Below are 26571 nucleotides of genomic sequence, written 5' to 3'. Positions count from 1 at the left end.
TAAAATAAGAAAATTTAAGATCAAAAGTTCAGGGTCCAAATTTACTTGTTAATGTTTTCCCTATATGAGGTGATGATACATAAGATGGTCTGAAATTACCTCAATGATGATTACTATGCATATATTTAAATTTCTAAATTTTTGATTTATGGCAAAATTTTGTAAATGACAGGCTCATATTACAACATAGAAAATTCTGATCTTTATGTTAAAATAATATGTTTTATGTGCTATAGATTGACATCATCCTACTTGAAATGCATGTCACAATTGTACACTCAAATACCCAAAGCAGATTGGTTAACATGCAACCTTTGTTTAATTACTGATCAAGTAAAGTTTTGACTTATAACCTGTGACTTTCCTTCCTTTGGTTTGCATGTTCCATACATATTCAAAGAAACTCATGGTGATGAAAGTACTCAACAATAGACAAAGTATGGCATAAAGCCATGAAAATACCGGGAAAAGGTAAGAACACTATTTGTAGAGCCTATAAAAAGAGAGACAGAGTGGTGATTCTCTTGTGTACTCCAGATAATCTCCAGCATTAACATCAGACAATTGGCAGTTCAAAAAACAATGCGGATGATGAACAAAGCATTACTTATAAACCGATGTAATGCGAATAAGGACAGATCCACTGACACCATCAGGTAGGAAATCTCCTGAGGTTTGAGTTTAGGATTGGATTAGTTGATGATATTTGGTAGAGAGGAGAAATGAATACCATCCCTGATCAGGAATATAAATCAACAAAGTACAAAATTAGCAATTAGAAGAACTTAAGTACATTAGAAAAGAGGGTGGATTACAGAATTACTGAATAGTAAAGTAGCCTATTTTTGCTAAGAGTTTTAGGGGCATGACAGGACAATGTATTCCCACTATACAGAACAAAAATTTGAAGAGGGGAATGTTCTGGAGTGACAGAACTATTCTATATCCTGACTGTAGTCGTGGTTACACGAGTTTACATGTGTTAAAATTTATAGAACTACATGCACCCCTAAAAAGTCAATTTTATGTGTGATAATTTAAAACATAAAAAAGAAAAATTGTTAAGAGTATTACAATTAACTACTAAATGTAAAATATCATTACTGGAAAATCTGGAGATTTCTTTCGTTCAAGGTCATAACTGATGTATTAAGTGTACTTAATGAGAAAAAAAAACCTTCCACAGGTAAAGAAAATCTCAAAAGTTCAGAAAATAGAACTGTAGTTCATTTTTTAGGTTATTCACAAATGCATACACTTAAGCCTCATTCATCCCCTTGTAAAACATGAAACTATACTTTTAAAAAAAATAAATGTTTATTCATTTTTGAGAAAGAGAGAGAGCATGAGTGGGGGAGGGGCAGAGGGGGGGCAGAGAATCCAAAGTGGGTTCTGCACTGACAGCACAGAGCCCAACGCAGGGCTCGAACTCATGAACCATGAGATCATGACCTGAGCTGAAGTCAGATGCTCAACCGACTGAGGCACCCAGGTGCCCTGAAACTATATTTTCTGATTGTTACTAGAGATGGCAAATCAGTTTGAACAGGCTTAAAAATAAAATAGCCTAACTATAATGGCAGGATGAAAAATAGTACATTGTTTTGCAAAGTTTAAAAATAAGAGCAATTTATTGATGTTATCTCTTCTTAGAGTCTGAAAAATACTGGCTCTGTGTGAACTACATGGGATAAAACTATATGAATTTTTCCCAAACACCGGTTTTCTGTATGCTGCTTTCATTATTCTTGCCATATTCATATATTATGCTATTATTATTTACTTATTTTTTCTTTAAATCAAAATAAAATTGACTTTTTGACAACATAGCCATAATATTCATGAAATCATAGCTTTAATGTATTCTTTCTTACATTAAAAAAAGAAAATTAACATTAAAAATGAAAACTTTCATTATCTAAAATAAATGCATATATTCCTGTGGCTCCCATACCACCATATAGAAACAAAGACAAAAGACACATCTAAAATAACCTAGTCCCAAGTTTTTAGTAAACCAAGCTACCTGCTGATAGCTCCAACATGACCCTTGAATATAAACATTCCTTTTAAAATTTTGAAATTGTTAGCTGCCAATATAACTTTTCAAATAGCTCCTAGTACAACTTTATTCTACTTAAATCTCACATCGGCAACACATCAGCCTGAAAATATCCCCTAGTGTTCCCAAGGCTGGGAGCAATCTATCCTAAAAGGTGAATTGTGGATGAGCACCCCAGATACAAAGGCAGGCAGGTTCCCAGCCATCTGTTCTCTGAAGAATAAACTAAGGAGGTTCCTTCAAGAAATGCTTGAAGAATTGACCAGAATTGACTTCTCTACTTTATACACATAATCCTACTCATCTTCATAAAATCAACTAAATGAACACACAGCCCTTTTATCCCATTACTTGCCACCTGTCCTTAACTCTTGCTGCCTTTTATCCTTTGCACAACTTACCACTAATCCTGTAAAAATTTTATCCCCTATGTTTCTCACTTGGAACAGATTTTCTCTATTTTCCATTTGAGTCTCCATATTTTTTTACACAGATTTTGGGAAAAGATTCACTCCCCACCCTTTCCCCCCTTCCCTTCACTCCCTTTTCCCCCTCCCCCCTTCTCCCCTTGTCCCCTTTCTCCTTCCTCCCTCTTTCTCCCCTTCCCTACTCCCCCATCTAAATCTCTTTTGTCTTCCTCTGCTGTTTATCACAGAATTCTATGTTTGTTTGTTTGTTTTTTAAATTTTTATTCATTATGAGAGAGAGTGTGTGAGCAGGGGAGGGGCAGGGAGAGAGGGAGAGAGAATCCCAAGCAGGTCCCGTGCTGAGCTCAACTCTCGAACTGTGAGATCATGACCTGAACTGAAATCAAGGGTTGACCACTTAACTGACTGAGCCACCCAGGCACCCCTCTATATTTCTTATTCAAATGTCATTTTGGGGAACACAATTCAGTTGAAAAAAAACTTTAAATTGTCTAAAAAAGATTGTTCACTTGCCAACTCAGCTGATACCTTGAAACAGATACTATCTTGCTGATTTTGAGTATCTGCCACCAGACACAAGAGCTACAAGTACCAGAGTCATTTCAGTGGGATTCAGACATGGAATAACAGAGAGAAGGTTTTCCGATCTTTCCCTCTATTCTTAAAAGTATTAAGTGATAGGGGCGCCTGGGTGGCGCAGTCGGTTAAGCGTCCGACTTCAGCCAGGTCACGATCTCGCGGTCCGTGAGTTCGAGCCCCGCGTCGGGCTCTGGGCTGATGGCTCGGAGCCTGGAGCCTGTTTCTGATTCTGTGTCTCCCTCTCTCTCTGCCCCTCCCCCGTTCATGCTCTGTCTCTCTCTGTCCCAAAAATAAATAAACGTTGAAAAAAAAAATTAAAAAAAAAAAAAAGTATTAAGTGATAAAATCCTGAATTCTTTTCTTAGCATTTCTGTAACACTCTACAAGTTAGATGAAAATAATAACTATGATGTTAATTTATACTAACATATTTTTTTTCTTCCACGAATGCATGTCAGTTCTCTGTAATTACAATGAGATATGGATAACTAAATTAGTGGTAATTCTTTTATTCAATTCCCAGTTTTCAGGATGAATAAAACATCAGGGTGAATAAAACATTCTCATAAATCCTAAAATGTGATAGATGCAAGCGGTCAGTTTAGTATAGTCAAAAGTATATATATGTATCATAATGATCTCATATGTAAAATACTCAGGAAAATTATTGAAGATATTACAATTAAATGAGAGTATGAATTTTCTTTCAAACATCAATTGGCTTTCTCATAGACATTTGATTATTCAAAATAAACAAGTGTTTTCAAACATCTCTATTAAAATATTTATATTACTTTAAAATGAACAAATAGTTTGTTAAATATTCATATTAAGTTAGCTCATGTTCATTTATATTGCACAAGAAAGCTGTATATGGATTGAGAAAATTGTGATTCTTTGTACACTATGCTAAAGAAGGTTTTGTTTTTTTTTTTTTAAGGAAAAAAATTCCACATAGCTCTAGCTTCCAATATTCCTTACCTGGCAGAATTTATTGGTCCCAAATAAGCCTCTTCTTTTCTAAAAAAGTAAAAGTTAGAAGTAGTCATCTGGAATTTTGAGGCTAGCAAGCACATTTTCATGAAATTCTAAAAATTTATTTTCTTTGCTCATCTCTGATTAAAAAGTCTGAAATGCTTACTAACTAAAAAGCAGCAAGAGTTAACACTTGCCACTTTTCCTAATGAAAATCATGTAGAAACGAAAAGCTAAACCTATTAGTGCAATTAACTGGTAGGTAATAAAAATGAAAGATGGGGTTGTGGCTATTACCAGGAATTGAGGAGATAATTGGAGGCTATGTGTGGACAAATGAACTATTATATTACAGTACTTATAAATGAATTAATGTAGCTGGCCTTATCACACCATCTTTTATATTTTCAATATCAGAATAAGAGCAAACAGGTATCTTTGATGTATTTACCAGGATTATGGAACCATAAATCTCTATTAATTTTTAAAAAGTACTATTTTCATTGAGCATAGCACAAAGTAATACACGTCTTCACAGTGTAGGCTATGACATAAAAATATGCAGCTGCAAATAAAACTTAGCCTCAGGGAAAAGAAACACAGCAGCACCTCACTAAAGGCAGGAGGAACACTATGGGTGGAGAGAGAATTGAATGGAGGGGCTACATCATCAAATGGCTTCGTTCTCCATGATATTTAGATTGTAGGTAATTTTGCTAGTGGGAACTTTTGGCAAAGAACAGAGAAATACAAACTTCCCTACCATCTCAACAATTTTCACAAGGCCTGAAATTTGATTTATATTCTTGGAAGAGTCTTAAAATGATTGCACTAGCCATCAAGTGGGTCTGGGTGTTAGAATAAACTGAGCACCACCCAATTAAAAAGCAAAACAGAGTGCTCAAGGATTGTACAAGGTTTTCTTTTTTTTTCTTCTTTTTATTTATTTTTTTTACAAGGTTTTCTTCAGTGTGATTAAGTGGCCAGGTATCTGTACTATTCTCAAAGATGGAAAAATTTCATCTGAAACTTAGCCATCTATTTTAACCAATGTTCTGAAAGGCATCTGGTAAGCACTTTTTGTACAATAGAACAGGCAATACTAGTTTTTCTATTAAATGGAAGTATAAACTGTTTTTTTTTTACTTTTAAAATGTATTTATTTTATTTATTTTAAAGATTTTATTTTTTATTTTTTTTATTTTTTATTTTTCAACGTTTTTTTTATTTATTTTTGGGACAGAGAGAGACAGAGCATGAATTGGGGAGGGGCAGAGAGAGAGGGAGACACAGAATCGGAAACAGGCTCCAGGCTCCGAGCCATCTGCCCAGAGTCTGACGCGGGGCTCGAACTCACGGACCGCGAGATCGTGACCTGGCTGAAGTCGGACGCTTAACCGACTGCGCCACCCAGGCGCCCCTAAAGATTTTATTTTTTAAAGTAATCTCCACACCCAACTACCCAACGTGGGGCTCAACCTGATGACCCTGAGATCAAGAGTCAGATGCTCCACTGACTGAGTCAGTCAGGCATCCCTGACTTTTAAAATAAAAAAATCAGTCATCCAGGGGCACCTGGGTGGTTCCGTCACTTAAGCAACCGACTCTTGGTTTTGGCTCAGGTCATGATCTCATGGCTTGTGAGTTTGAGCCCAGCACTGGGTTCTATGTTGACAGCACAGAGCCTGCTTGGGGTTCTGTCTCCCTCTCTCGCTGCCCCTCCCCTGATTGTTCCTTATCTCTCTCTCGAAATAGATAAAAATAAACATAAAAAAATAAATAAAAATAAAAATCAGTCATCCAACAAACATTTCTGCAGGCCTAATACGTCAGATATTGTTCCAGACTAGATAGGGTAGGATGAGTCCAACATAAGGACATATCTATAATCATAAAAATTAAAACATGAAAAAAACAAAAACAAAAACCCAACAGTATAAACTGGGACCGGAAAAAGAAGTGACTGTTAAGCAAAATAGTGAGGCATGAGAAGGTACATAAAAGTCTATTTTCTTTGCTCCACCCCTACTTTGGGTTTCTTTTCTCCCTTTTCTGATTTCCTCACATTTTAAGCATCCAGGATCCTCCCTTTAACAGTGATGTCAATGCGTTACCCTCCTAGGGGTGTTTTCCTTTCATTTCCTTTTTTAGCTGTGGAATAACAATAAACATCATAAGAGCAGCTTAGATTTATAGAGCTCTTACCACGCGCCAGGAATTACCCAAAGGGATTATTTTGTGCAGTCTCCACCATCGCACAAGGCAGATAAGATTATCATTCTCCTTTACAAATGAGGAATCTGAGGCTTTGAGAGATTTAATAGCTTGTCACCCCTGAGTCCAAAGGTCTGAAGCCAGGATTCAAACTCAGGCAGGAGTCTTCTCCCACGCTGCTCCCCGCTAATGGAACACGGAGCAGGGATGACAGGCAGCGTGGGTGGTGCTGCTGATGGGTGTGAGATTTGAAGGAAGGGTGAGTGTTTCTAGAGCTTCTGCAGCCTGGAAGGCGGTTGTCTACTCCAGCTACACAGAAGGCCTTCTTGATGCTTAAGTAAGTTTCCTGAAGAGGGAAGTCTGGGTTTTCCTGTTTCTGATCCATTTTTGTCACTCTTAGAATAAGCCCATTTCTTCTTCTGTAACTTCAGGAGAGCCATATGTAAAAATTGGGGGTGTCCTGTCCTCCTTCCCCATTGTAACCATTGGACTTGCACCCAGAAAAAAATACTTAGAGGGAACACTCAGAGATTACACACAGCAGGGGATGGTCATCATTTACACCTGCCCTTGATTTACTGCCCAGAGGACCTCAACTACTAAACCCTGTGATGTAGGACTTTCTGGAAGTTTGGCAAAGCATCATTTTTTTAAGGGCAATATTATCAAATTACAATAGTACAGAAAGAATGACAGTTTTTCATCCCTTCCTTTTTAAAATTCAGATTTATGGAAAAGAATGTGACAATAGGGGCTCATTAAAATGTCAAATATAATGAAGTGACACATTTAAAAGTGATGGCTACATCACTGAAGAGTAATACTCCTCTGCAGTTCCTTCAAAAAAGGTTTTGCCGGGGCGCCTGGGTGGCGCAGTCGGTTAAGCGTCCGACTTCAGCCAGGTCACGATCTCGCGGTCCGGGAGTTCGAGCCCCGCGTCAGGCTCTGGGCTGATGGCTCAGAGCCTGGAGTCTGTTTCCGATTCTGTGTCTCCCTCTCTCTCTGCCCCTCCCCCATTCATGCTCTGTCTCTCTCTGTCCCAGAAATAAATAAACGTTGGAAAAAAAAAAAAAAAACTGTTAAAAAAAAAAAAAGGTTTTGCCTTTTATATTTGGATACACTGACCACATGCCTTACTATTATTTACTTTTTTAAAATCCTTGAAAACTTAAATAGAAACAAAACGGACACAACAATCACAAAGACACATTTCTTCTCTCAAAGATCAAGAAATAGAAACAAGTGCATATCACTGGCAACATTCACACAACCACCGCAGCTTTGTACTGTTTGGGATTTCAAATCAGAAAGCTCAATAAAAGTAAACCACATGGAACATCGCACTGGAATTGCACGCTACCATGAGACCTGCATTTTTGCATCTGGAATGTGTAAGTGCAGAGACTTGCCATACTGACTGACACTGCTTCTCCTACCCAGAGCACCCTGAGAGGGGTCCACGTGGATGCCGTCATTGTCACTGAAAGGAAGACAAATGGCGTGCCACTCTCTCCACAGACTGTTGATTCAACCAGGAGTGGTATGTCTGGAAAGGTGCTTCCCCCACATATCCCCAGCTTTTTGCTGAAACCACACATTGGCTGTGCCTTGCAAACCAAATCCATTGTGTCCCCACTACAATGGGATACCATTCCTCTACTAGAAAGTTAAGCAGTCATTCAGAACTGATATAGAGTCTAAAGTAACACAACAGGGGCGCCTGGGTGGCGCAGTCGGTTAAGCGTCCGACTTCAGCCAGGTCACCATCTCACGGTCCGTGAGTTCGAGCCCCGCGTCAGGCTCTGGGCTGATGGCTCGGAGCCTGGAGCCTGTTTCCGATTCTGTGTCTCCCTGTCTCTCTGCCCCTCCCCCGTTCATGCTCTGTCTCTGTCTGTCCCAAAAATAAATAAAAAACGTTGAAGAAAAAAAAAATTAAAAAAAAAATAAAGTAACACAACACACACCTAAGAAAATTACAGGCCACATTATATCTTAGTCTTAGTCTCAATAAAGCTATTCCTACTACGGCTATTACTACTTCTTTATCAAATATTGTAGACTGCTAAGTATTTTGAGGTACGTGATTGCGCAGAAATGAAATGGAATCCCAGGATCCCTTTCTAGGGTCTCCCTAATGGTGGCCAGTATTATTCTGTATAGAAAATATGAGTGGAGTCGGCCCAGATATTTGAAGCAACCAATCAGAGTAGAGCACAGATTAGAATTTCATCCACCTCCCCTTTTTTGTTTAAATTAATTTAGAAAGCTTGACATCTTTCATTGAAATTCCATATTGTCAGACCTCTTTGAAAAGCTCTGGGATTCATCAAGCAAGATTGTATATTTCAGTGACAGTAAGGATGACTGAGTAAGCAAAAGTACCCTGTGATCTATTTTGAAGACCTATTTGGAAAGAAAAATTAAACTGCATTTTCCAGGAGCGTTTTGGAGAAATTCCAACTTAGTTTTATTTTTGGATGAATAAAAACAAATGTAGAATGCTAAGAGATTTGTGTTTCTGCCTTAATAAATTTCAAGATTTCTTCCTAAATAAAATTCAAGATCACTCTGATAGTAAAAGGGGCAACATTTTTAGAGGTTAAGTGTTTCATATCAACCTAGACAGTCCTTGAGACTTTTTGCTCCTTTTCTAACACATCATACTTTTATAAATGCATGGTTTGCAATTTGCACAAACACTATCATTTCTTGAAAATTCATTGATTTAACAAAGGTTGATTACTTGGCTATAATGCACTGTTTTAGGAATTGGACAAACAATGAAGGCAAGGCTTCAAAAGTACAATGTTGTAGGTGAACAGACCCATATATCTAAAGTGATAAGTAAGGTATTATCAGAGTGTTTCAAGTACCTTAAAAAAATCAGATAGGGGAATGGGAAAAAAAAACCCACAATATTATACCACAGATAATTCCTAAAAACATTTTGGTTGTCTTGATACAACTATGATTGATACTTTTACATACAAATCCATACCAAATATGTAAAAATAATGACATTACTCCATGATTTAGGGAAGTTGATACAGAATTCAGAATCATACACCTGGTAAAAGTAAGGGGCATGTTCTTCAGCTTTCAAAGTGGTCTGTGAGATTTCTGCAGAGGATGTCCTTTAACTACCAAGTACCAAGATAACAGCTGGTTGTCAGAGCCACTACACTCATCATCATTTCCCAAGGGAAAGGGAAACTACAGTGATCTGCATTTTGGAAGCTCTCTAAAGATGAGGGCTAAGTGCTAGAGGCCTCTCACCTGGAAACCTTCCTAGTGGGTTTCTGTGCAGTGCAGTTGGCCTGGTATTTAGCGAATAGCAAAATGAGTATGTTACTTCTTGTGTTTTTTAGGTAAGTACATATTTGGTCCACGATCTAACAGTTATGAAGATATTACAAGAAAATGTTTTTTTGAGGAGCCCAGGTGGCTCGGTCGGTTGTGCAACTAACTCTTGATTTCGGTTCAGGTCATGATACCAGGGTCATGGGGTTGAGCCCTGAATTCAGCTCCATGCTGAGAGTGGAGCCTGCTTAAGATTCATTTTCTCTCTCTCTCTCTCTCTCTCTCCCTCCCTCCCTCCCTCTCCCTCTCTCTCTCTCCCTCTGCCTCTTTCCCCCATTTATGCACATGTGCTCCCTCGCTAAAATAATAAAAAATATTTTTCATTTTAACACTCTTAGAACTTTAAGGAGTTACTAAATGGTAAAAGCAAAAACTAAAAGCAAATGAATGGGTGATTTCACCACTTCCCTCTCTTTAGTGGAAAACCAGTTTAATACCTTTGACAGATAATTTTAAAATTATTCTGAGTAGAAGGAATACATTTTAAGTTCTTTTTTAGACAGTAGTTATTTTGTTAGTGGGAGATGCTGCAAGCTTAGACCTGGGTGCCCTACGGAAGCCGCACGTCTAATTTTGACAGTACATCCTTGTATGAAACCAATGTGGTCAGTACAAATGTAAAATGTTCCATTTTCCTGGCGGCTCCACATGCCTGGTGATTTTCCATGCTGCCAGGGATTAAGGGTGATGCAGCAAAGCTGTAGTTATGCCGCTGAGTAATTTAAGAAGCCACATCAAAGAGCATTTCAAAAAGTTCAGTTTAACAAATAAGACTTTCAATTTATGTCTGCAATGGGTATGAGACTTAACTGAAGGTTCTCTCAGACCTCATTGCATGGACACACATATGCAACGTTTTGGGTGTTGATGTTCCTATTCAAACAATAGATAAGTAAACTAAAACATTCTATTGCACATTACCCATATTCAGGTTAAACAATGCATTTGGAAATGTCTAATTGGTTAATGTAATGCCCAGACCACCCTCAACTCCAATAGTAACTGCTCCTTTTCAATGCAGGGAAAAAGCATTAAGGTAATGAGCTGAATTACATCTCCTAAGAAAACCCAGCGCTTTTCTTTGTTTCCATTCTTAAATAAGCAAATGTTTCGATGTGACTGGAAACCATTAGCAGAGGTGTTTTTCCATCAGGATGTGAAGAAAGTTCTTGAAAGTTTTTTGTATTATCTTTCAGAGTTGATGTTCCTGTAACTAAAATATTTTTTGGCCAGTAGGTGCATACAGATATGAAAGATCTGTAATGCCTGTCAAAGATAAAATAACAAAAAAATTCTTACAAAATTCTTAGATGCCCTTATGACAGAATGTAAGAAAATTTAGAAAATTTTTAAGAAAAATGAAAACTACCTGGAATCTTTTAGGAAATTAATAAGAATTTAGCTCTACTATGAATTTTAATAGCAAAGAAGAAAATGATAAATGCTATTAATATTTTTTTCTGTGAAAAAGTTACTACCTTCAAAGTATCTCTATTTCTCAATAGCAACTCAATAAATATTCAAATTTCAAAAACAGCTTGGGGCACTTGGGTGGCTCATTCGGTAAAGCATCCAACTCTTTTTTTTTTTAAGTTTATTTATTTTTGAGAGACAGTGAGCTTAAGTTGGGGAGGGGCAGTGAGAGAGGGGAACAGAGGATCTAAAGTGGGTTCCTTTGCTGACAGCAGTGAGTGCAATGCGGGCGGGGCTCAAACTCATGAACTGTGAAATCAAGACCCAAGCTGAAGTCGGATGCTCAACCAACTGAGCCTCCCAGGCGCCCAAGCATCTAACTCTTGATTTTGGCTCAGGTCATGATCTCACGTTTTGTGGGTTCAAGCCCCACACTGGGTTCTGCACTGAGAGTGTTGAGCCTGCTTGGGATTCTCTCTCTTCCTCTCACTCTGCCCCTCCCTAACCTCCTCTCTCTCTCTCAAAACAAATTAATTAAAAAAAAAAAAGCCTAAGATATGCAAAGTTGATAATAAACTATGTTACCTGCCTGCCCCCCCCCCCAACACTAACAAAGTTATAGTACATGATTCAGAGTGATGGGAACAGGAACTGGATTCACCAAGAGAATCTAAACTAAATCGATCAGTTGTTTCCTGTGTCATTTAGTGTTGTCTCTTCTCACGGCAAAATAAAAAAGGAAATAGAGGGGCACCTGGGTGGCTCAGTCAGTTAAGCTTTTGACTTCAGCTCAGGTCACGATCTTGTGGTTTGTGAGTTCGAGCCCCGCTTTGGGCTCTGTGCTGACAGCTCAGAGCCTGCTTCAGATTCTGTGTCTCTCTCTGCCTCTCCCCCACTCATGCTCTGTCTCTGTCTCTTTCTCTCTCTGTCAAAAATAAATTAAAACATTTTAAAAATAAAAAAAGAGAAATATATTATTTTGAGATTATGGACTGAAGAATAGCTTTTCTTTTTTTTTTTTTTTTTCAACGTTTATTTATTTTTGGGACAGAGAGAGACAGAGCATGAACGGGGGAGGGGCAGAGAGAGAGGGAGACACAGAATCGGAAACAGGCTCCAGGCTCTGAGCCATCAGCCCAGAGCCCGACGCGGGGCTCGAACTCACGGACCGCGAGATCGTGACCTGGCTGAAGTCGGACGCTTAACCGACTGCGCCACCCAGGCGCCCCGAGAATAGCTTTTCAATAGATGCGCAAAATACTCCAAAAGATAGAGATTCATTTGAAGACAGATCGTGAGAAGCGATTATTCTACAGTACATTGGAAAAAGACATCCCATCCTGAAGTATGGAAGGATAGGCTAATATATCTGAGATAGAAGATAGGCACTTTGTTTTTGACCTTTCCATTTGTTTTTAAAATAGTGACTTGAAAATATCCTCCAAAACTTTGTCTTCCAGATTAAACTGCTATAACATAACATTGAGTGCCAAAAGTAAATCTGAGAAATATCTTTTCAAAAAATAAAATTCTTCATACCTTAGGAGAAAAAAAAATGCCATACAAGTAACTAAAGACTACTTGCTGATACTTACAAATGTAGCTTTAAAAGTTAGCAGTGTAAGTCTCCATGTATAAGTAAGAATATGTTTGCCCGTGTTCTGGTAAACAGGCTAAAAAAATGTTACAAAGGCTTTCTAAGAGACTAGGGAAGTGATGAGCTTTTTTGATTTAAAAATCAATATGCTTCCCAAGCAGCCAAATACATTAACTGACATCCTCTCAAAACCATTCTGTCAAAGCTAAGTTTGAAAAGCTGTTCAGTAACTAATCAGATATATCCCAATGCTGAGGCAAAACAGGTCCGTGACACAAATTAAAAAGGTAGAAGATGAAAAGAAAACCCCACTTGGCAGGAAGAAGTGCAAAATCAGAAACCCAGGCGTGTTGGGATGTATTCTTCATTCTGCAAAGCAAAGTGGAAATGGAATGTTTTTTCCCCAAATGCAGGACAACACGTTTCTAACCGTTGCGCCAGGAAGAAACCTGACAGTTGAAGACTGACAAGGCTCCATGCAAGGTAACAAGCTGCAATGCTCCAATCCTGGGCATCTCGGGCTCTTACTCTCCCTGCCATACTCTCCTTACGCAGTGGCAAAATGTCAGAGATCATCTACATTTTCAAATTGTTTTTTAATTTGTTTTAGTTTGAGCCCCAGAACACCCTCCCTCCCAAAGCAGAATCCTAACTGGAAATTCAATACAACAAACACTGAAAACCGTGCTGGGTAAAACCGGTAGGCCAGGCCCCACACCCACCAGCCTGACTTTAGTCCAGCTTTCTCACGTGAAAATAAGAAAAGATTTGGAGAATTTTAGTGAGTTGCTTGAACCTCTTCAGCCAAGACCAGAACCCAGATCTCTTGCTACAATTGCCAGATTTGCAAATAAAATTATAAGGTGCTCAAAGTTGAGTTTCAGATAAACAACAAATCGTTTTTTGGGGGTGCCTGGGTGGCTCAGTCTGTTGAGTCCAACTTTGGCTCAGCTCATCATCTCATGATTTGTGAGATCAAGTCCCACATCAAGCTCACTGCTGTCAGCACAGAGCCTGTGTCAGATCCTCTGTCCAGCTCTCTGCCTGCCCTTCCCTGCCTTTCAAAGGTAAATAAAACATTAAAAAAAAACCAACAAATAATTTTTTTAAGAATATATGTATTGCCAAACATTGCATAGGATATTCTTATACTAAAAATAATTTGTTGTTTAGCTGAAATTTTACTTCAACTGAGCATCCTATATTTTATCTGTTCTTGTTTCCTGATTCCCATCCAAGATTTCCATGATTACATCAAGGTGGATTCTACTGGTCCTCTTCCTTGCAAGCTTATCTTATAACACTTAACATTTTAGGGCTTTTATTAGGAAAGTGGTCCTGGAGTGGTTTTCCGGACAGGTGACATCAAAAATATTTTATGTCATATATTCATCTTGCTATTGCCTTTTTGTATGGACGTGTATACATATTAACTCTTCTCAGCAAAAAAAGGTTTGGGGTCCAACCCTGCATTTATACTATACAAAATATACCACACTTGTAAAGTAAAATAAAGAGCTCCCATATTGTGCCCTACTCTGTTCTCTGCAATGATAATTGCTTCATTGAATAATGCTCTGTTAATGGTACAGCTTGACATTTGACATTTATCCATTTGATTTATAATCATTTTTAGGTATTGCAAGGAAGCTACAGTTCAAACTAAAAGTAGTCTGAACTGAACTGTCTTCCTTTTCTTCTGAATTTGGAAGGAAATGTAGTCACTTCTAGGCAAAGCTATCTTATCCACTAGATTTGTTTCAAATATACACAAAGCCTTTTCTGCCTCTATATATTCTGAATAAAGCAACATATATAAGAGAAAAATGAATACAGAAAATGAAATCACCATGTGCAAATGTGTCTAGTTTGCTTATATTTTGGCCGTGGATATTGCATCAACATTTCCTAGTCAAGCCATGGATAAAAACCTACATGCACCACATAACAAGTTGTCGTGAAATACAGAATCCCTCAGTAACATTCATGAAAAGTTTTCACATTATGGAGCCAAAACCATTTGTGTTTATAATCTATCTACTCCTTATGAAGATTCTCAGAACTATTTTTAAATTATTTTGTTTTCCATTCTGAAAATCAGCCAATCAGGATGCTTGGCACATCAAAGCCTTCATAACACTCGCCTGAAATTTTTATTCACCCTTTTGTCTCCACCAGCCTTTAACATCTTTACTCAAATGGAACAAATACCTATACCTAACAACACAAGAAGTGGATATATCACATGATTTAAAAGGGTTTGTGTAATTATCCAGGAATCACCAAATTTCTGCTTCACAACAGAACAGTATCACAAGAACAATTGTTGGCAGTTATCAAACTACTGCAGTGCAACCGGCCTCCTGAAGCTCGGGGTTAAAAGCTGGCCTCTGGAAATCAATCATGCTCTCGGCAGAGAAGAATATTTCAGTGATATGAAAGCTGAAATGGAGACTATAATCTTTTGTGATTACCCTCGAGGCCGAAGCAAACGCAAAAAGGAAAGTCCATGAATTGCTGATAATTTCCTGTGATGACCGATTCCCAGGAAATTCAGATAGAACTCTTGCTCTGTAACAAAATGATGGTTCTCCCCAGAACTGCAGCCTCAAAGAACTCCACATCCAGATGTCACAATGCTTCTTCAGAAGCTATTCACCCATAAGAGGGGCCAGGCCTGTGAGGCAGCAGGTCTCCCTCTGAAGACAATGGAGTGTCTGATTGCACAAGGAGGGATGAGCTATGGGCTATAGGCTGTTTTTCTTGAACGTTATTTTATGAAGGAATGGATTGAAAATATATCTGTTTCGAGCCTTTTTTCTCCTCACACAAGTGTGAAGATTGATTTATTTCTCTGCTGTTCCTATTAGCTATTAGCTATGGTTATCTTGGCTTATAAAATTTTTAACTTTTTATTTGGGCTGATAGTTGTATTCTGAGAAAAAAATGTTTTTCATACATATGTGCATACTCTTAATGTCTATATAATATTTTGGGATAGAATACAAAATCTTTTCTGAATAAGCACCAAACTTACAGTTAGATGCCACTGCTCAGAACACAGGTTAAATGGGTTCTTCTCATAGATTGGCAATTGAAATTCAGGAAAAAGGGGGGACACAGAGTCAATGGAGATCTCTAATTGTCAGAAGTCCAAATAATTTTTAGAATAAATTTCCATTATCAATAGATGAAGGATAATTTAATATGTTGGCTTCTATGAGTGGGTTTAAAATCTTTTTTAAACTGTTACATTAACTACTAGTCGTTTAATGAATAATGTGAGAATAAAGGTTCTATGTTTGGAAGTCAAGCGTATTTTAAAAATGTAATAGAAAACATTGTTACATCTTAGGAGTCAATGACAATGTGTCCTAAGTGCACAGCTCTCAGGTTCAAAATACCTTTATCCATAGCCTTTAAAGTCTAAATATCATTGAAAGTAAACAGGCAAACTGGAATGCAACCAAACCAGTATGGTTATTCCCCACCTCCACTCTATACCTTCTCCCTAGCCCTCCTCCAAATTCGGCTATAGCGTCTCTTCATTGCTTTTAGGCAGTCAGGTGATTCTGATCTTTAAGTATGCCCTAGTACTATCTCATTCAGCTAATGTAAATTGAGTACTTGCTTAGTACCAAGCACAACTCTTTTAAGCTGAGTGTAAATGTTTTAAACTCAAGAACCAGGTCTTAGCCATGTATATATCTTTAGCATCTACCTTAATTAGGATTGCTCTAATGCACAAAGCCAGCCCCAGTGATGAATATAGCTTGGTTTGTTTAAGGTAATTGGCTAGGAAGATGAGATCAAAGGGATAGAAATATTAATATTAATATTATTTATAAGAATAGAGCTTTGCCATTTTAAGAGTCCTTTCATAAACATGATCTCATTTGATATTCATGGAATTTTAGATTGTTAAAAATAATATGATGATACAATGGGGTGCCCGCCTGGCTTAGTCCCTACAGCACGCGACTCTTGATCTCAGGGTTGTGAGTTTGAGCCCCACATTGGGTGTAGAGATTATTTTAAAATAAAATCTTAAAAAATAATATGGTGATAGGTTGTATAGTTATGATTTTTTCACAGAGTCACACTAAATTTCAGAAATTTTCTAAATATTCAGTCATATTCTCAACTCTCCATAAACATACTAAACTTAAATTTTCATAATATGATATAGATTAGGAAGGTATTATCACCTCTGGTTTTAAAATGAGGAAAAGTGGAGCTAAGTGACTTTCTCCAGATCAAAGAGAATGAGTCCAGATATGAATGAGTGTTCTGGCTCCCAGTCCAATGCTCTTCCCCTGTGCAAAGAAGTAGCTCACTGTCCTTCACTCTGCCTCCTGCTTCCCCACGTGGCATGAAGCAGCATCAAGACCAGGTAGGATAGCTACAGATTTACTTTGGAACAAGGCAAACAGAATTACTTCTTTGAGATCAGAGAGAACATTCCAGGTGGCTTTGGGGAGGAGGTGAGATATAACACATGAATGAGTGACTGACTAAATGAATGCCAACACCTCTTTAGAAGGTGAGTACTTCAAAATTGACAATTAAGTATACACTATGTAATAGTGGTGTTACCAATCATTTTAGCCTCTAATAGCTTCAGCTCATTTTTGGGAAACGAAGGTTTTTTGGGGTTTGATTATATTATTATGAAAATGAATCAATTTACATACTATGAATGTTTGATGTCTACATGAAAAAAAGATAAATTAGACCCAGACACATATTTATAATTAATGGAGACTTAATGTACACCTCTAATTATTGTAAACTATAAACCTGTGAAAGAGATCAGATATGTGTCCTACTACAACACTCACATCATTACTTGGCTGTAGAAACTATTCACAGTAAGAAAAAAGTATGAGACTGACAAGACAAGTCTATCTTCTAAGTAGAATATACTTGCAGGGGTGCCTGGCTGGCTCAGTTGGTGGAGCATGTGACTCTTGATCTTGGGGTTGTGGATTCGAGCCCCATGTTGAGTGTAGAGATTAAAAATAAAATCTTAAAGGGGCGCCTGGGTGGCGCAGTCGGTTAAGCGTCCGACTTCAGCCAGGTCACGATCTCGCGGTCCGTGAGTTCGAGCCCCGCGTCAGGCTCTGGGCTGATGGCTCAGAGCCTGGAGCCTGTTTCCGATTCTGTGTCTCCCTCTCTCTCTGCCCCTCCCCCGTTCATGCTCTGTCTCTCTCTGTCCCAAAAATAAATAAACGTTGGAAAAAAAAAATTAAAAAAAAAATAAAAAAAATAAAATCTTAAAAAATAAAATAAATAGAATACACATCAAATGAGAGTTTTTTAAATCTGACTTTAGGAGCCAAAAGGATTTTTTGGGTACTTAAATACGTCCCACATGAATAACTTGTTAGAAAGATACACATTTAAATTAAAAATATGTCAGGGTGGAGACCAGCTCTTGCTTGTCTAATATTTAGCTTTTTTCCCTTTTCAGTGGCAGAGCTATCTACTGGAAGAAATGTGAAGCCTGGATTATATTCTTCAATCTTCCATTTTGCAAAAAGGGGGCAACAATGACACATATAGCCTATTTTATATGTGAGCATGTTAGAAGAATTAATCTAGAATGTCTTGAAAATATGTTAAAGCCCTCTGATACTAGAATTCCATGAAAACAAAGTGTTCATATAATTTAAGTTTTCCCAATCTTTTTTCAAGCATCAGAACATAAAAAGGAAGGTAAGAACATCTAAACTGACAGCTAAATCTGTGAAAAATATATTTTTCCAAGATTCCTACTTGGTTCCGCAAAGATGTTGAAACTTCACAGATTGCTAAATAGCACTCCAATTCATCTTTAGCACCCTCAATGACAGTTCTAAAAGTAAAGGGATTGGAATATTCCAAAACATGTTTTTCCTTCCCCCAAAGAGTTTTAAGACCTAATTCTGAATACAAGAATCTAGATGGAAGGCGGGGGGGGGGGGGGGGGGGTGGGGAGGAAAAAGGAAAAGAAAAAGAAAAAGCCCAGTCTGTTGGCTATTGGATGGATTCCCAAATTTTTGATAAAAGTTTTCCAGAAAACACCACCATCAATTAATGTTTATAGAGCAACCAATTTGGAAATAACATTTTGGGCTGAAGGGAATGTTTGGTACAATAATATTTTGCTACTTTTTTATATTTATTAAGCTCCCCTACTTTATCATTGGCACTTAAAGACTTGGTCACTGAGAGAAGCTAAGAAAAAGGTTGTTGTTGGTTTCTTCTCCTTTTAATTAACTGGAGATTTGTTAAGAATAAGATAAATTATTTTAAGAAGATGGCCTGACATAGACACTTTTTCCAAGTTGACTCTACTCTTGAAAAATGCTGTGCTGGGACAGCGCCAAAACTGAAGACCTGTCTTGCCAGAAAATCTGATGTGCCCTCCAAGTACACATAATCCTTGAAACCCTAGCACTGAAGATGAGGTCCCAGAGCCATGTGAGGTTGAGACTGGGATAATGAAAGGGACATGTGAGAGGACATAGCGTGGTGGGACTATAGATGCCTCTTTTCACAGGCTTCTGAAACCTTGTGTTCCCTTACTGCATAAGAGCCCATCAAGGTCTTAATCTAATGTTTATTGGCAGCTTAATCAACTGAATTGACTCTTGACTATCAACAATATCCTCTATTATGTTATGGTGAATTTTACAAGAGGAAGAAGTAATGTCTATCAGACAGTGAGCAGCTTCTGTCTTATTCACTGTAACTCTTAGCACAATGACTGGCATGCATAGACATTTAGTGAGTGGTTGTGAATGAATGCCTTTTCCTAGATGCCACAGACAAATAATTTATTTAGGGAGAGAGAAGACATATGACCATACGTTATATAAACATATATGTATACATACCATATAAATAATATCTACATATTCTAAAGAGGCTTCAACAGTGAGTAAAGGGAGCTTTGAACACAAAGACTTTAACAGGTAAATCTTGACACTTTTGAATAGGGCAAAGGACATGACTTAAATTTTTAAAAGATATGTTTGTAGTTTGAAGAGGGAGACAATAGTATAGATAGATGGTCACGATGTAGTTTTTTTCCTCCCAGGTCATGTTTACATAATTTTTCTCTGTCATATTGAATAGAGTGGTAAAAATTTCCAGGCAGGAATTTATGCTTAAATATTTGTACAAAATCTTTGTTAGTTTTATACGACATTTCAAAGATTTCCTATAAACATTTTTTTTCAAATGATCTAGGGTGTTGCTATTCACTTTTCTAAGTCCAGCAACAGGCCTTCACCCTCCCCCTCTTTAAGTAAATTTCAGTAACCATGGAAAATTTCAACTTGGCATATTCTAACATACATTTCATTAGAACATATAGAAGAATAGGATCCTTCAATATATTTTAAGCATATCATGAAAATAAAAATTCAACCATATTCTCTTTTTTATTTTATTTATTTTCTTATCCATTTTATTTTATTTATTTTATCTCTATTTCATTCTATTTTTTTATTTGGACAAATGTATCATTTCGAGTAGCTGGACATACTAACATCCTAGGAAATAGGGAATATATAACTTTTTAATGAGAGCAAAGCATTACTAGAGTAAAAAAGAAGGCTTAAATGGCTAAAAAAACAAAACAAAACAAAACAAAACAAAACCTCACAGTTGGTTACATTAGCAGAGATAAAATATTTTGTTTAAATTAAATGAAAAAAAAATCAGATAAAAAAGTATGTATCCAAATGTTTAAATCAAGACTTCATTAGATAGTAAAAGTATTAAAGATAGATTTAAAAATTAAATGTTTTGGCTTACTTCAGGTTTCCTTACGTAAAACATCATGAGAAACATGGCATGAATTAATAGCAAAATAAATGTGATTTTGATTCCCAATTTCTTTATTTTGTACCTCCTTGATAAATATATTATTATTTCTGGTACAAGAAAGAAAAATTTTAGAGCTTTTTTTTTAATTTTAAAGTTCACTTATTTTTGAAAGAAAGAAAACACAAGTAGGGAAGGGGAAGAGAAAGAGGGAGACATAGAATTTGCATCAGGTTCCAGGCTCTGAGCTGTCCATGCAGATACAAACATGGGTCTCTAACTCACGAGCTGTAAGATCATGACCTGAGCCAAAGTCTGATGCTTAACCAACTAAGCCACCCACAAGTCCCAAGAAAAAAAAAAAATTCAAATATTCATTGAGATTACCAAACTGTGGATGGCCTAGAAACTCAAGGGTTTAGAATGACAAACAGTAGATATATAGATCATTTCACAGATTGGCATGGGTGATTCAGAGGCATACAGTGATTTGGGACTGTATGCTTAGAAATCATCTTTATTCTGTTCCACAAATTTGTTAATGTGTCAGGAAAAAATAATTTCAAGGTATGTAGGAAAAATCAGATTATTTTTCACAAAAATAAGATTGTTGAGCCTCTTGCAATAAAGCATCTGTGATGCTATTGTGCTCATGCTTTCCTAGAGCAGTTGCAAAAACAAGGCAGGACTCAAAAAGACATCTGAAATAGTAGACATGGAAAATACCTACCAATCAGCAGAGAAATTGATAGGTGACTGTGGTCTTGAGGTGGCTTGTGATTATATCTATAGCTATGGAGACTCACACAAATACATCTGTGTATGTATCCAGTATGTGGCTGTTAAAAAGGAACTTGACCTATTATCATCACATACAATATATAAGTTGCATATATGCCGTAGACTGCTTGTGCTACCATAACAAAATACCATAGAGTGGGTGGCTTAAACAACAGAAATATATTTTATCACAATTGTGGAGACTGGAAGTCTGAGATCAGGGCACCAGCATCTTCAGGTCCTGGTGAGAGCTCTCTTCCTGGCTGCAGACGGCTGCTATCTCACTATGTCTTCACATGGTAGAGAGAGGGAAAGCTCTCTGTGGTCTCTTCTTATAAGTGCACTAATCCCGTTATGAGGGCCTCACCCTCATGATCATCTAACCCTAAACACTTCTCAAAAACCCCATCTCTAAATACCATCTGCAGGTGTTAGGGCTTCAAAATATGTATTTGGGGAGGAGGACACAAACACTCAGTCCATGGCAGTATGTGTGTGGACCTGGCTTCTTAATGGACTTACTTTATCATAATAAGTTGATACTATCCATCCCGTTAAATATGCAATTTATTTCAATTCTGAAGCAGCCTCTTCTTATGGAGAATTAAACATCATGTATTACCTGCTTGTTAAACACCAGATATTAAATACCAGGTATTATCTGGATTGAATGAAGATAACAATTGGATCCACAGTAAAGGAAATGAGAAATTCCAATTCTAATAGAAATAATTGAATATATTTTGGTAGCTGCAAAACATTATGTACAGTAACTAAAGGATGACCATGAAGCATTTGACAAATGTAATCAAAGTGAAAAACAAAATAATGAAAATAGCTCTACTGGGATACAAAAAAAATCATTCTTTCTAGCTCTTCTATAATACTGTAAAGTTCAGTAACTATTTTTACTTTGCCTATATTTCTTGGTTTTTGTTATCTTTCCTTTTCTAGTCTTTTTCATTCTATTTCTTAGAAGTTTCTTGCACACTAGGGAATTTTTGTTTTACTTATTTTGTTTATCCTCTTCATCAAATCCAGTACTCGTTAGTGCATATATTATGTTTTCAATAAAACCCAGTAATGAATAATTTTCTTTTTAAACTAACTGCTCTTAAGAGTAGGACCCAGGACAAGAAATGTAGTAGATACTTGCAAAGCTTCCATACCATCCACACAGAGGAAGCCAGAACTAGAGCTGCAGAAAAATTTGTAACTAATTATTGTCCTCAAGTTAAAAAAAGGATGACAGTTCCCAGAGAAATACAAATGAAAGTGAACACTTAGGCTTAATACCTCATGCGTAGATACGGCTCAGAAATGTTGGTGTTTCCTTTGCTGGGTAGGGGAGCATGTGCATTGAGAAGCAAAAAACTGGGCCCCTTTCCTCCCTCCTTTTTTCCTTCCCTTCAGAAAAGTTTTACTGAGCTCTCGAGCCAGATACCAGGCATCCAGCGATGAACATACCATAGGCCCTGTCCTCAAGGATCTGACATTCTAGTGAATATAGATAATTGGGTAATTAGACTATAGTGTGACAACTGCTATAATGGAGGTAATTCGGGGGTACCCTGGAAATACAGAGGATAGCACTTAATGCAGACTCGCAGATCACAGAAAACTTCCTGTGAGGGAGGTGATATCTAAGTTGGCCCTGAACGACAAATGGTTGAAGGTGGGGCAGTGGTGGAAGTGAGCATTAATAGGTAGCTAGGCAAAGAAGCCCATTAGGCTTTAGATATAAAGGTTGAGATCTTTAAACATTGCTGTTGTGGTTTGCAGAGCCTTTTACCTGTAAGTGACTCAAAACAGCCCCCCTGTAAAGTAAAACTGCTGAAGTGCAGAGTTAACATCATTGTTCTCCAGACATGCATCCTTGACATGCAGCCCATCAGAAAGTATCAGTGATCTACACTCTGCCTTTCCTAGCATGTCTCTTCATAGCTCCGCTTGGACAGTGTCTTGAATTATTTGCTTATTCTTCACATGTAAACACTGAGAGAGATTTTGTCAGTCGTGGGGTAGATGGTAAGACAGCCACTAAATGAATGCTGTGAAGCATGTCTCTTCATTGTGTACCATTTAATATACAACAGGCAAGTATCCCATTTTGGAATATGACAGAATCCCATTTCATTCTTGCTAAAATTCTCATGTAACATTATCATACTCCCCTACAAAAATAGGAGGAAACCATTACTTTATATGCATTTTTAAAAATCTGCTTAAAGAAGACAGCAGAACTTCAAAATTCTAAAACTTTGAGCTATGGTATGAGAGTACAGTGTTTATATTCTTCTGATAATAATTACGAGTTAAAATATATTTCTTATAGTTACTAATACTATCTTTGGTTAAAAAGAAAGTGATTATAATAGCATTCACCTTGCCTTTCAAAGAACAAGTGGACTACTGAATGGAATAGGTTTTTAAAATTTGCTAACAAGAAATTACAACTTTTTAAAATATATTCTGTTTTTTACACATTCAAAAAATTCTTTCCTCTTTATATGTAATGATTCTGCTGAAAATTGGCTACCATGCTTCCAGAAAAGAGCACAAAAGATTTCTGATTGAGCTTTGTTCACACTGAATGATGTGGGAGGTAACATGGACCGAAAGATCCAAAGACGCGGACAAGCTGGAATATGAGTTTTGAAGTTAGGAGATTCTAATTCAAGTCTCAGTTCTTCCATTACTAACTCTCTCTCCTCTAGACAATAGGAACTGAATCATAATCACGGTCTACTAAAATGTTCTAAGGTCTGAGTTCTTTGAAGGATAGAAAACCTCACAAATATACAATGATCTAGTATAATTACTATTAGTGATACAAAAATGTTTCCTAGGAAAATGTGGACAATGACTTTTATGAAACTGTCCTAGGAAATTTATGAGGTGAGTTAGACACTGGGATGGAATAGTCTATAGGGAAAAGAGTAGAGTAATTGAAGCTGTAACTCAATGAAAAATCATAGGTAGTCCAATGATCCTATAAATTAATTTATTTACCAGATGATAGAGGGTCTCACTTGCAGTGACTTAATTTTTAATATCCTACCAGAAAGAAGTACTCTCCGCCCACCAAATGCATTGGATGTAATATAATACAGAGAGTAAAATGATCATTTCATGTAGTTCTTTGCTATATTCTTCATCATAACCAAAAGTATTTCCATTTGAAAATTACTAATTTATTTTCTTTCAAGAAAAAAAAGTGAGCTCCTATTAGAATTAGGCTTGGGGTGCCTGGGTGGCTCTGTCAGTTAAGCGTCTGACTTCAGTTCAAGTCATGATCTCAAGGCTTGTGGGTTCGGGCCCCGCATCAGGCTCTGTGCTGACAGCTCGGAGTCTGGAGCCTGCTTTGAATTCTGTGTCTTCCTCTCTCTCTGCCCCTCCCCACTCACACTCTGTCTCTCTCTCTCTCAAAAATAAATAAACATTAAAAAATTTTATAAAAAAAGAATTATGCTTTGGGTTTTCTCAAAGATTTCGTAATGTTAATTGCTATATGGAACAAACAAAAAGGCAAGTTAGTATGTCTATCAGCCCTACACAACATTAGTAAACCATTATGAAACCGTATTTTTACCTTAAAATTATGAAGACATTCTTTCCATTTTTTATAGCCCTTAAGAATGCAGAAGTATACGTAAGACATTTTGATAGTTGAAAAAAGTAACTTAGAGAATAGTGCCGATCATTCCATCACAGTTGTAGAAAGACAACTGTGATTGGGTTCCTATTAAGTATGTACATAACACACTTCTAGAAGGGGAAGACAAGGATGCCTATAAGGGTGCTTGCCTCTAGCAAAGGGAGTAAACATATACACAGGGCAGAGAATGCTGACTTACACATTTTGCTTTGAATGTTACTGTTTTATTTGAATCTTTGAAATAAGTATCCATGTATTATTTGTGTTAAAAAAAAAATGAGCTGCAGTAGGAACCATTCAGGCCTACCCTACCCACATGATCAGTGCCTGCCTGACAGTGGCTGGACTTCTGCTGTGGCTACAAATGCTGTCTTCTAAATGCACATTAATCAAAATAAAAACACCTAGTAAGTGTTTTAAGAAGTGTAGTTTAATTCAGTTATGTTTGGAATGTATCACCCATGTTTCAGTAGACGATACAACAGGCATGCTTGAGTACAAGTTGTTTGAAATGGCACGATGTGGTGTTTTGGGTGGTTACTCCTGATGGATTAAAGTGGTCAGGGCAGGCCTGATTTCTCTCACTGAACTGCTCCACTGCGCTAGAAATGATGCTCACCTGTTTATGCCTTCTTCTTCTTCTTCTTCTTCTTTTTTTAAACTGTTTGAGTTGTCTTTGAAAAACCCAAACAGACGTGAACATTCACTTCAATTGTTTATTCGCTAAGTCACAGCCAGTGCTCCTTAAAAAGAAGGCTGATCCCCTACCCCCCAATTACCTTACGACACTAAGCCATGACAGAAGGCCCATCAGCAGATTTATTTACAAGCCTTGAGGAAAAATCCTCTTTCTGTCTCACTTCATACAGAAGATAAGTTTGCAAAAGGAAACACTTGGCAATACTTCAAATGCTCACTGTCTGGTGGTGTTGATAATGCAATTCTTTTTCTTGATTATGGCAGCTTCTATAATGCTGTATAATTCATGTAGACCATCAGGTCCCAAATGACTGCATTTATTGACTAAACAAACAATTCATACAATCACCTGAACTGTTTAACCTTTTCTCTTCCTACAAGTTTAGCATTTGGCTGTGGACTGATTTTATGCTGAATTCTATTGTTGAAAGGTGTCATGTTCCACTTGGCATGCCTATAAAATGTCTTTCATTCAGATAAACAGTCAGCTGACCTGAATGAAGAACATTAGTAATTGTAGGTAATTCACTAATCTTTATTGTATGTTTTAAAGGGAATGTCAAAGTATCATGCAGACAATTAATATGTAGCTTTAAAGTACTTTTTAAAAAATAGAGTCACATTCACATAATCCACGGTAGTTTTCCAATAAAAATTCTGTTTGTTAAGATCTAAAATATGTCCCAAATAAAAATGTATCTAGGTAGTTAAAGCATTTCCTTTCTTTCTAGTAGTAGGGAAAAATCAATGTGGCTTGGTATCTCTAAATTGTGTTCTTGAGCATGTGAATAGTATCCCAGAAATAATAAGGTTCTCAAGCCACCGAAGTCTGTCAAAACTGCTCAAAGCCACAGGTGAAAAGTCACTTGTGGGAATATCTGTAAAAGAAATATGCTGGCTATTGTTTGGACTAACCCCTACGGGAGAAGGAGTATCTTGCACAACATAGCTGGTCAGTGTAACCAATATATGGTCTAAAATTACACACTTT

At 37.2% G+C, this 26571-nt stretch overlaps 1 protein-coding gene across 3 annotated transcripts in view; it reads right to left on the bottom strand.

Moving 5' to 3' along the window:
* Positions 1–26571, bottom strand: part of ZNF385B (zinc finger protein 385B) — a 318788-nt gene that overhangs the window by 60844 nt on the left and 231373 nt on the right. The window contains exon 3 of one of the 3 annotated variants that reach the window (XM_047085895.1): positions 4051–4089. The exons of the other annotated variants lie outside the window; for them this stretch is intronic. Within the exon in view, the coding sequence (XP_046941851.1) occupies positions 4051–4089 (39 nt within the window). The remainder of the gene's footprint in view (positions 1–4050; positions 4090–26571) is intronic. 3 annotated transcript variants of the gene reach the window in all.

This window comes from Lynx rufus, unplaced genomic scaffold, assembly GCF_022079265.1.
Source record: "Lynx rufus isolate CCGP_SWC_20201006 ecotype Redwood Valley unplaced genomic scaffold, mLynRuf1.p SCAF_2, whole genome shotgun sequence".
Classification (NCBI taxonomy): domain Eukaryota; kingdom Metazoa; phylum Chordata; class Mammalia; order Carnivora; family Felidae; genus Lynx; species Lynx rufus.
This window is presented reverse-complemented; position numbering and strand designations above follow the sequence as displayed.